Here is a 12,802-nt window from a genome sequence, read left to right as displayed (position 1 = left end):
CAAGTGCTAAGTACTATGTACATTTTAAAATGGCCAACATTAGTACACTGAAATGAATACAGGGCTATCGAATGTTTTATATTGTATCAAAGTCTCATCTGTGGCTGGCCCCATTGTTTTGCAGAGGAGGTAGAGGTGAGAGATGAATGTCAATGTGAGTGTGTGCATTCTCATTCTCAAACACTCATATGCACACAAAGAACACACACACACACACAGAGTCGTGCTGAGTCTCGGTGGTGCAGGCAGTGCTGTGCAGATGAAGGCCCATGAAATATGTATGTTTCTCAGCTATGTGTTTCATAAGAGGTAGTCATTGAAGATTCCTCAACCCATCTATATTAGAGGAACAGCAGGAATATTCGACACAACAGTCCATGTGGTTGGTAGAGTAGATGAGTCCGGAGGCATCCTGGGGAGAACGAGTGGTGGGGAATGCAGGAGTAGAGGATGGGAAGGTGAAGAAGAGACGTTAGACAACAGATTCCCAATGTAATTATGGACGGATTAATTATCTCTCTACTAGTAGTAGGGGACATTGTTAGTAGAGGAGAGGGGTGGTGAAAAGACAGTGTACAGGATGCATGGAAAAGACAGTGTACAGGATGCATGGTGTAACGACGAAGAGGGTTAGTCAATTGGAAGATTATTATGCCGTTGTTTCCCTCCCAGTTGTACTTCTAGTCATTAGTTATAATGCATTACGGTGCAGTTACAATACATTGCGAGACTTGTCATAAGCAGAGTGGGCCCGTATAATGTCTCATAATGATGCTGAATGAACCTGGTATTTCTTCACTCTTTGACCTCTGTTTCTCTCACAGGAAAACCCTTACATGTGCAACAACGAGTGTGACGCCTCCACAGATGAACTAGCCCACCCTCCAGAGCTCATGTTCGACTTCGAGGGACGCAACCCCACAACCTTCTGGCAATCCAGTTCATGGAATACGTTCCCCAAACCCCTGGAGGTCAACATCACGCTGTCCTGGAACAAAACTATCGAGCTGACGGACGACATCATCCTCACCTTCGAGTCCGGCCGCCCTGAGCAGATGCTTCTGGAGAAATCGTTAGACTACGGTAAAACCTGGACCCCTTACCAGTTCTACGCTACCGACTGCCTCGATGCCTTCACCATGGAGCCCAAGACGGTCAACGAGCTGACCCAGCGAACCCTCCTCGACATCATCTGCACCGAGGACTACTCCCGAGGCTACGTGTGGAAGTACGATAAAACCGTCCGTTTCGAGATCAAGGATCGGTTCGCGCTGTTCGCCGGACCGCGGCTACACAACATGGCGTCGCTCTACGGTCAACTGGACACCACCAGGAACCTGCGGGATTTCTTCACGGTGACGGACCTGAGGATACGGCTGCTGAAACCGGCCACCGGGGCCACCATGGTGGATGAGAACAACCTGTCCCGATACTTCTACGCCATCTCTGACATCAAGGTGCAGGGCAGGTAAGAGAGATGGTTCATTCGTTTTTATTAAAAAACTTCCATTCCATTGAGATCATATATCTATTTTACCATAGAGAGACCTGTGCCAACAGATATTGTATTGTGTGCCAAGGTATTTGTGATTGCTTTACATGGATCTAGGAACAAAGTTAGTTTGTTTCATTGTATTTGGTTTGGCTGTGATCAGGCTGCTCCAATCTACAGATAATCTACAAAACAAATGAAACACCAAAATAAAGTTTCTTAGTAACTGAGCCGCCACGATCCACCAGAACAGCTTCAATGCACCTTGACAGAGATTCTAGGGATTTTATTAATGGATCCCCATTAGCTGTTGCGAAGGTAGCAGCGACTCTTTCTGGGGTCCACACAAAACATGACATAATATAGAACATTAATTGACAAGAACATTTCAAGGACAAAACTACATACATTTTAAAATGGCACACATAGCCTGCATAACAATACACACACAATATGGCCAAAAGTATGTTTTCAAATCAGTGGATTCAGCTATTTCAGCCACCCCGTTGCTGACAAGTGTATGAAATCGAGCACACAGACATGCAATCTCCATAGACAATCATTGGCAGTAGAATGGCCTTACTGATGAGCTCAGTGACTGGTCAATTGGTGCCACCTTTCCAACACGTCAGTTCATCAAATTTATGCCCTGCTAGAGCTGCCATGGTCAACTGTAAGTGCTGTTAATGGGAAGTGGAAACATCTAGAAGCAACAACAGCTCAGCCGAAGTGGTAGGCCATTCAAGCTCACAGAACAGGACCTCCAAGTTCTGAAGCATGTAGCGCATAAAAATTGTCTGTCCTCGATTGCGATACACACTACCGAGTTCCAAACTGCCTCTTGAAGCAACTTCAGCACAATAAATGTTCGTTGGGAGCTTCTTAAAATTTGGTTGAGGAATAATGGTCTGGGGCTGTTTTTCATGGTTCAGGTTTGACCGCTTAGTTCCAGTGAAGGGAAATCTTGACACTACAGCATACATTCTAGACTATTCTGTGCTTCCAATTTTTCGGCAACAGTGCATAAAGCGAGGTCCATACAGAAATGGTTCGATGAGATCGGTGTGGAAGAACTTGACTGGCCTGCACAGAGTCCTGACCTCAACCCTATCAAGCACCTTTGGGATTCATTGGAACGCCGACTGCGAGCCAGGGCTTATCGCCCAACATCAGTGCCCGACCTCACTAATGCTCTTGTGGCTGAATGGAAGCAAGTCCCCGCAGCAATGTTCCAACATCTAGTGGAAAAACTGTTTGGAAAAACTGTTTTTCAGGTCCTGCACCTCTCAGGTCAGGTCGTCAAATTATTTTCATTAGTTGACTCCACCAGTATTTGGACATAACACTCGAAGCTATTTTCTTGTTGTTGTAACAAATGAGTGCAGAAATATTTTGGTTTGTTCTAAAGATCCTTGGTAGAGAGACACCACTTACCTCAATGATACTCCCACTGGCTTTGGTCTTTGTCATGGTAGCAACATAAGCTATGCTGTAACACTGTTCCAGACAGTGCAGGTTACAGGGAAGATGGAAACAGAATCAAACAGGGAACTAGACAGTCACAAGCTCGGGGCAATCTGTTAAGGGCACAAGGGCTAATCGAGTCGCGGGCTGTGTTCCCCCCCCTCAAGGAAACCCTACAGGCTTGATACGCAGCTAACTGTGGCAGCTAGGCTAGCTGCTACGCCATGCAGCTCATCAGACCGTTGGTCCCAGCAACTGATTCCAACCGCGTCGTGGGATCCAAACTCAAACGGTAGCTAGCTAGTAACCAAACTGTTTCAAGACTTTCAAAACAACAAATCGAGTTCTCCCTTTTTTCCGCACCTCCTCTATTGGAGGGATGCGGCACCATTTGTCCATGAGAAATTCCATAATTTGGTGTTTCCTTGATCATGGTGGAAAATGCTGTCTCAGGAGTTGCTCCAGAATCTCCCACAAGTGTTCAATTGGGTAGAGATCTGGTGACTGAGACACACACACATAATGGTGTAAAGTACTTAAGTAAAAAAATACTTTAAAGTACTACGTAACTATTTTTAGGGTATCTGTACTTCACTATTTATATTTTTGCCAACTAATTTCACTTCATTCCTAAATAAAATAATGTACTTTTTACTCCATACATTTTCCCTGACACCCCAAAAGTACTCGTTATATTTTGACAGAAAAAATTGTCAAATTCATACGCTTATCAAGAGAACATCCCTGGTCATCCCCTAATGCCTCTGATCTGGCGGACTCAGTAAACGCAAATGCTTCGTTTGTAACTCGTGACTCACCACCTGGATTCGGTCTTATGTATCAACATTTGAAATTGCGTCTTTTACATTACATAAAAGGAGAGACTCAGAGTTACAAAATGGTATATCATACAGTGCATTTGAGGAACAACGGGAAAGTAATTCTGCTTTGAAAGTTGATCAACTTGTAAACTCACTTTTGAGAAAATTGCCTGTTTTGCCATCTAGTGAAGAGCTCTTCTTTGTCTACAGCCATTCAGCATCGTTCACACCCTCACCCTAAGCTTTAGCCCCACCCATCTCACGTCGCTCTCAAAGCGCACACTTGATGCTCTGGCCGATGATTAGTTTACCTCTGGATAACATGAAAACAGCCTAACAAACTCGGCTGGCAGCAATTTCATTACACTTTTCTGCAGACGTTTACTGACACTGGCCATACTCAACGGGTGTTGTACACACGTCACGTAACGTTAGCTAACGAGCCAGCCAGCTAACGTTAGCTAGTTAAGGGGGCAAGGCGTTCCCCTCAGGGAACTCCACCCCCCCGTTCAGCTGAAAAGGTGGCACAGGGAATTCAAAAATATTCTTTAGAAATATTTAACTTTCACACATTAACAAGTCCAATACCTCAAATGAAAGATAAACACCTTGTTCATCTACCCATCGTGTCAGATTTTTAAAATGTTTTACAGCGAAAACACAACATATATTTATGTTAGACCACCACCAAACCAAAGAAAAAACGCAGCCATTTTTTCCAGCCAAAGATAGTCACAAAAGCAGGATTAGAAATAAAATAAATCACTAACCTCTTGTTAGACAGTACATTTGTTTTGTTCGATAATATGCATATTATATCCACAAATCTCGGTTTACATTGACGCCATGTTCAGAAATTCTTCCAAAATATCCGGAGGAATTATAGAAAGCTACGCCAGATAACAGAAATACTCATCATAAACTTTGACTAAAGATACATGTTCTACATATAATTAAAGATACACTGGTTCTTAATGCAACCGCTGTGTCAGATTTATTTTAAACGTTACGGAAAAAGCCTAACATTGCAATAATCTGAGACGGTGCTCAGGCGTAACAATATTTCTCCGCCATGTTGGAGTCAACAGAAATACAAACTTACAACATAAATATTCCCTTACCTTTGATGATCTTTCATCAGAATGTAGTGAAAGGAGTCCTACTTCCACAATAAATCGTTGTGTTGTTCCATAATGTCCAATACTAGTGTCCAAGTAGCTGCATTTGCTATCACTTTCAGCTCATGTGCCCAAAAACTGACTACTGGTCCAAGATAACTTGCATGAAAACTTCCAAAAGATATATTCCAGGTCGAATAAACTGGTCAAACTAAGTACAGAATCAATCTTCAGGATGTTATAGTCATATATATCCAATAACATTCCAACCGGATCATTCGTTTTCATCTGGGGCTGATTGGAACAGCCTTAGCATTCACAGAGAAATGCGCCACAGCAAAATGGCATTCTGTTGCGACACCGAATATTTTCCCTCCCATTAGGTCAAAGTTCACAGCAAAAGCTCCATTACACTTTCTACTGAATGAGGACATCTAGTGGAAGGCATAGGAAGTGCTTCCAGATCCATATCTTGTTGGGCAAGGAGGGAGCGATGACGTCAAAGTTGCCCCAACTTTCAGAATTTTACTTCTTGTTTGGAAGATTGCCTGCCCTATGAGTTCTGTTATACTCACAGACATAATTCAAACAGTTTTAGAAACTTCAGAGTGTTTTCTATCCAATAGTAATAATAATATGCATATATTAGCAATCTAGGACAGAGTTTGATGCAGTTCACTATGGGCATGCAATTCATATGGGCACGCAAGTGAAAATACTGCCCCCTATCCCCAACAAGTTAAACAAAATGCTGGGAGCTAACCAACCATGTTCAATGTTAGCTAGCTAACATTAGGCTCTAACTAGAACAGCACACGGCTGTAGGAAACAATCAATAACATTGGCTAGGGAGCCAGCCAGCTAACATTAGCAAGCTAGCTAACAGTAAACTTTAATTTTATATGAAATCACTTCGTCAAAAATGAGAAAACGTGATATATTTGACCTGCATATATCATCGTGCATGGACACGTCTCCCTGTCAGCAATGCCATACCACGGTTGCCCTCAGTTTGAAGAAGTCATCAGGTGTTTTCTCCATCCCTTTAGCTATCATACTTCCACTGACTTCAAAACTTGATTCTCCAGAAAGTGGAGAGCCACACTTATGCAGCTCCACTACACAATATATATATATTTTTTTAAAGCAGAGTTCGACATGATTACCAACACAGACTGACAAACTTCTTTGGCAAACCAATCCGAACTCCTCTCTCGGGTTGCCCAGCCCACTCATTATCTCAGCCAATCATGGCTAATGGGAAGTTTGCCAACTTTTTCTGTGGCTTAACAAGGCTCGTAATTTAACAATTTTATTCGTATTTACAGATGACATATGAGTTTGTTATTAAGACACATGAAAGTTCACATGTTCCAGAAGGCATTTCTGACAGAAAACGCATTTTGATTGTAATGGTTTTCCTGAGGTGAAGGAGAGGCGGACCAAAACGCAGCGTGGTTGTTATTCATTGTACTTTAATAAAGAAACTGTACATGAATAAACTAACAAAACAACAAACGTGCGAAAACCTAAAACAGTCCTATCTGGTGCAAACACAGAGACAGGAACAATCACCCACAAACACACAGTGAAACCCAGGCTACCTAAGTATGATTCTCAATCAGAGACAACTAATGACACCTGCCTCTGATTGAGAACCATACTAGGCCGAAACATAGAAATACCCAAATCATAGAAAAACAAACATAGACTGCCCACCCCAACTCACGCCCTGACCATACTAAATAATGAATACAAAACAAAGGAAATAAAGGTCAGAACGTGACATTGATTCAAAAAATAAATGTTCCAACAGCTCTCCTGTGAAGTGGTGACTTCATACTTATAGTTTCCTGAATCAGGTCACTATTATGTCTGAGTGTTGGAGTGTGCCCCTGGCTATCCGTTAATAAAAAAATAGAAAATTGTGCCGTCTGGATTTCTTAACATAAGGAACGTGAAATTATTTATACTTTTACTTTTGATACTTAAGTACATTTGAGCGATTCCAATAACTTTGATGCATAATAAGTATATTTAAAACCAACTGGGCATTTTTATACATGACCCTAAGGATGTTAATTGCTTAATTAACTACACCTGTGGGGAAGCACCTGCTTTCAATTTACTTCGTATCTTTCATTTACTCAAGTGTTTCCTTTATTTTGACTGTCACAGGTATATGGGAAACTACCTGATGTGAATACATTATGCTAAAGTGAGCTATTAGCTATCTTTAGTAAGGGCTCCACATATAGCATGATTTACACGCTACCCTGAATCAACCATTTTGTGTTTAATAATTTAATTTTAATTAAAGTCCTTTTATGTTTTATGAGCGGAATGCTCCGTTTTGCATTCTAATGAGAGCGGAATGCTCCGTTTTGCATTCTATTGAGAGCGGAATGCTCCGTTTTGCATTCTAATGAGAGCGGAATGCTCCGTTTTGCATTCTAATGAGAGCTGTGCCAGGGCCTGAATACACGGCTAACATCCCTATAATTATCAGAGTTACATTCCAAATGGCACCCTATTCATTACAATTACATACGGCCCTGGTCAAAAGTAGTGCACTATATAGGGAATGGGTGCTATGTGGGATGCAAGCCCAGATTTAAATTTGACCTCCATCTTTGGTGGAAAGCCAGGGAACCACCCCCGTCCCGTCATATTGTTGTTCACTTTGGAGAGTTAAACAGTCCCATCAAAACCACGCCCCTCATTATGATATTTCCCAGCATCCTCTACTGCAAGTTATTTTTTTAGGATTGTTTTTAATATCATTGTTTTGAATGTATATTGGTGGATTGATTAATCTTATTCTACTCAAAGATAAGTAACATACATTTGTCTAAACTAATCCAATGAGTTAGATTTATTGTACCTGTTGCTGAAATGGTTGTTCCCATTTAAATGGTTGAGGTAGTCTCCTTTACCAGAGTTCTTAATCCTTTTTAGTCATTCTGAATGTAGGTTGAATAAAAATCTCAACTGTTGGATAACTCTGGCTGGATTCCAAAAATGATTACACATCACTTTGCCAGCCAGCATAATGTGACTTGCAGGCCAGTGTATCTATTGTATTCTCATAGAGTTTAATTGTAATGATAGTATTCGCCTAGATACTCACTTGGGGATAACCACATGCCTTTAAAAGGGAAGTAATTCAATAAGCATGTCTCTGTAACTAACAAACACAGCCATGGGTGGCAACTCTACAATTCACTTAAAAAGAAAAGACACCCTAGGAAATTTGCAAATTAGGCTTTACACCACAGGTGTTAAAAAAAACCACCCCAAATTATTTTACAGTAGGTGTTAATTTCTTACACTGAGAATGTGTAACAGTGTCAGCACTAAGCAAAGTGAGTCTAGTTTACTCTAAATCAAGTGTTCGTCAACCTTTTCTGAGCAAGATCACTTTCGCAGTCAAAAGGCAAACCCATGATCTACCGCTCAGATTTATTTTTCAACGTGACTTAAAAAAAATGTAACAATTTTAATTGAATAAAATCAGTTCTGTAGGAATGAGGTTTGAGCAGTAGCCCTAATACATGATCACAGCATATTGGCTATATGATTGGCCTGCCAATATTGCTATTCTCAGACCATATTCCATTTCAAAGCTCGAGCTTTGAAAACAAAAGATCAGTTGGTGTAGCACTTGCGAGGCTCTGCAGAGCATACATTTAAATAATTATCTTTTTTATTTCACTGGACTGATGATACCTGCATCCGATGGTCATTGTGGGAACTTGGGAAAAGAACAAAGTCAAATCATGACATCAGTGATCTTCAGGTCAGAAAGTTGAAAAGTTTCCTGAGAAAGTTTCCTGAGTTTCCTGCTTGGATGACCGTTCAAAACGATTTTTCACAGTCAAATATACTTTGACTGTGAAACGAGTTCCCAGTTGTCTTGAACGCACTGAAGTTAAAAGTCAGGGATTTCCGAGTTCCCAGTTATTTTTGAACACGACATTAGTCTCAGTGCAGGGAGGGAGAGAGCAGCAGAGGGTCTGCTCTCTCCTTCCTGACCATAACTCCACCTGATGGAGTCACACCACATCTGCATCATGCACAAAGTCATGTTGTTCCTATGACCAGAGAAAGTGAAGTATAGAGTGCTTTCAGAAAATATTCAGACCCCTTGACTTTTTACAAATTTTGTTATGTTACAGCCTCATTCTAAAATGAATTAAATTGATTTTTCCCTCGTCAATCTAGACACAATACCCCATAATGATAAAATAAAAAAGGTTTTTAGAATGTTTTGCAAATTTATTTAAAATAAAAAACATACCTTATTTACAGAAGTATTCAGACCCTTTGCTATGAGACTCAAAATTGAGCTCAGGTGCAACCTGTTTCCATTGATCATCCTTGAGATGTTTCTAGATCTGGACTGGAGTCCACCTGGGGTAAATTCAATTGATTGGATATGATTTGAAAAGACACACACCTGTCTATGTAAGGTCCTGTAGTGCTCAGAGACAGGTTTGTGACGAGGCACAGATCAGGGGAAGGGTACCAAACAATTTCGGCAGCATTGAAGGTCCCCAAGAACTCAGTGGCCTCCATCATTCTTAAATTGAAGAAGTTTGGAACCACCAAGACTCTTCCTAGAGCTGGCCGCCCGGCCAAACTGAGCAATCGGTGGAGAAGGGCCTTGGTCAGGGAGGTGACCAAGAACCTGATGACAATGACCCTAAGCACACGGCCAAGACAACGCAGGAGTGGCTTCGGGACAAGTCTCAATGTCCTTGAGTGGCCCAGCCAGAGCCTAGACTTGAACCCGATCTAACATCTTTAAAAAAAATATATCTGTTTTTTTATTTAACCTTTATTTAACCAGGTAGGCTAGTTTGCAACTGCAACCTGGCCAAGATAAAGCAAAGCAGTACAACACATACAACAACAAAGATTACACATGGAATAAACAAACATATAGTCAATAATACAATAGAAAAAGTCTATATACAGTGAGTGCAAATGAGGTAGATTAAGGGAGGTAAGGCAATAAATAGGCCATTGGGACGAAGTAATTAAAATATAGCAATTAAACACTGGGATGGTAGATGTGCAGAATATATACAGTATATTATATATACAGTGCCTTGCGAAAGTATTCGGCCCCCTTGAACTTTGCGACCTTTTGCCACATTTCAGGCTTCAAACATAAAGATATAAAACTGTATTTTTTTGTGAAGAATCGACAACAAGTGGGACACAATCATGAAGTGGAACGACATTTATTGGATATTTCAAACTTCTTTAACAAATCAAAAACTGAAAAATTGGGCGTGCTCTTCGTCCAGTTTGAGGCGGGTAATTGCGGTTATTGTATAAAGCTCTTTTTGGTCATAAGAGACGGTGGCGGAAACATTATGTACAAAATAAGATATAGACAATGCAAAAAATAAATACAAAACCGCACAGTTGGTTAGGAACCGGTAAAAAAGGGTAGCCACCCACTGGGAAATTTGGGGACCCAGTGTCCAAAAAGACTATAACGTAGATATAGTAGATACGTGTCCAAACAGACTATAACATAGATATAGTAGATACGTGTCCAAACAGACTATAACATAGATATAGTAGATACGTGTCCAAACAGACTATAACGTAGATATAGTAGATACGTGTCCAAACAGACTATAACGTAGATATAGTAGATACGTGTCCAAACAGACTATAACGTAGATATAGTAGATACGTGTCCAAACAGACTATAACGTAGATATAGTAGATACGTGTCCAAACAGACTATAACGTAGATATAGTAGATACGTGTCCAAACAGACTATAACATAGATATAGTAGATACGTGTCCAAACAGACTATAACATAGATATAGTAGATACGTGTCCAAACAGACTATACGTAGATATAGTAGATACGTGTCCAAACAGACTATAACATAGATATAGTAGATACGTGTCCAAACAGACTATAACATTGATATAGTAGATACGTGTCCAAACAGACTATAACATAGATATAGTAGATACGTGTCCAAACAGACTATAACATTGATATAGTAGATACGTGTCCAAACAGACTATAACATAGATATAGTAGATACGTGTCCAAACAGACTATAACATAGATATAGTAGATACGTGTCCAAACAGACTATAACATAGATATAGTAGATACGTGTCCAAAAAGACTATAACATAGATATAGTAGATACGTGTCCAAACAGACTATAACATAGATATAGTAGATACGTGTCCAAACAGACTATAACGTAGATATAGTAGATACGTGTCCAAACAGACTATAACGTAGATATAGTAGATACGTGTCCAAACAGACTATAACGTAGATATAGTAGATACGTGTCCAAACAGACTATAACATAGATATAGTAGATACGTGTCCAAACAGACTATAACGTAGATATAGTAGATACGTGTCCAAAAAGACTATAACATAGATATAGTAGATACGTGTCCAAACAGACTATAACATAGATATAGTAGATACGTGTCCAAACAGACTATAACATAGATATAGTAGATACGTGTCCAAAAAGACTATAACATAGATATAGTAGATACGTGTCCAAAAACACTATAACATAGATATAGTAGATACGTGTCCAAACAGACTATAACATAGATATAGTAGATACGTGTCCAAACAGACTATAACATAGATATAGTAGATACGTGTCCAAAAAGACTATAACATAGATATAGTAGATACGTGTCCAAACAGACTATAACATAGATATAGTAGATACGTGTCCAAACAGACTATACGTAGATATAGTAGATACGTGTCCAAACAGACTATAACATTGATATAGTAGATACGTGTCCAAACAGACTATAACATAGATATAGTAGATACGTGTCCAAACAGACTATAACATAGATATAGTAGATACGTGTCCAAACAGACTATAACATAGATATAGTAGATACGTGTCCAAAAAGACTATAACATAGATATAGTAGATACGTGTCCAAACAGACTATACGTAGATATAGTAGATACGTGTCCAAACAGACTATAACATAGATATAGTAGATACGTGTCCAAAAAGACTATAACATAGATATAGTAGATACGTGTCCAAAAAGACTATAACATAGATATAGTAGATACGTGTCCAAACAGACTATAACATGGATATAGTAGATACGTGTCCAAAAAGACTATAACGTAGATATAGTAGATACGTGTCCAAACAGACTATAACATAGATATAGTAGATACATGTCCAAACAGACTATACGTAGATATAGTAGATACGTAGATACATGTGTGGAAAACATTTCATCGCAGATAATACATTTAACTTGTTTAGTATAGTCCTTTTGCAACACCACTTACTACGTGGAGCTGTGTGGTCCATGTGTTTGTGTTCTTAATGTTCTGGGATAGTAGCTAGCTAGCACTCACATGTCTGCTAGCATCGTCATGAAAAACTGGTGTGAGGCGAAAACCCCACAATATTATGTTTTTCTAAGTAGTGAAAATGCTCTGGTGCTCAGTAATCTTTAGACATGTACTTTTCTTAAAATGTAGTTTTGTAATTTGACTAAAGCAATCAGACAACAAGAAAATTGTGTTTTGAAAATGGGTCAATGTGGTAACTTACGGGCTGTTTTTTTTCCCCAACTGGATAATGTCCGAGAAGCAGGTGTTTTGGGGATATATTGCCACTGGTTTTGTTAGTCCAGAGACAAAGTCGAAGGCCAGCAGACCGGTGCCAATATATCCTCGAAAACACTGGATTCTCAGGCATTATTAATTTTATACAACACACACATAGTTGCCAAAGCTACAAAATAACAAAATGAAATAATCTGTAAATAATTTGGTAAACTACTCAAGTGAGAAAGGGGTGTGGAGCCTTCCCCTCGTTACATCCTCAAACAGCTCTGCAAAACGGT

General features: G+C 39.8%; 1 protein-coding gene across 2 annotated transcripts in view; it reads left to right on the top strand.

Moving 5' to 3' along the window:
• LOC110530824 (netrin-G1-like) overlaps positions 1-12,802 on the top strand; it is a 141,889-nt gene that overhangs the window by 40,456 nt on the left and 88,631 nt on the right. For both annotated transcript variants that reach the window (XM_036986619.1, XM_021614107.2), the window contains exon 2: positions 825-1,468. In XM_036986619.1, coding sequence (XP_036842514.1) covers positions 825-1,468 — 644 coding nt within the window. The remainder of the gene's footprint in view (positions 1-824; positions 1,469-12,802) is intronic.

Source organism: Oncorhynchus mykiss, chromosome 8, assembly GCF_013265735.2.
Source record: "Oncorhynchus mykiss isolate Arlee chromosome 8, USDA_OmykA_1.1, whole genome shotgun sequence".
NCBI classification, from domain to species: domain Eukaryota; kingdom Metazoa; phylum Chordata; class Actinopteri; order Salmoniformes; family Salmonidae; genus Oncorhynchus; species Oncorhynchus mykiss.
Note: the sequence above shows the minus strand (reverse complement) of the source record. Positions and strands in the feature narration are given on the sequence as shown.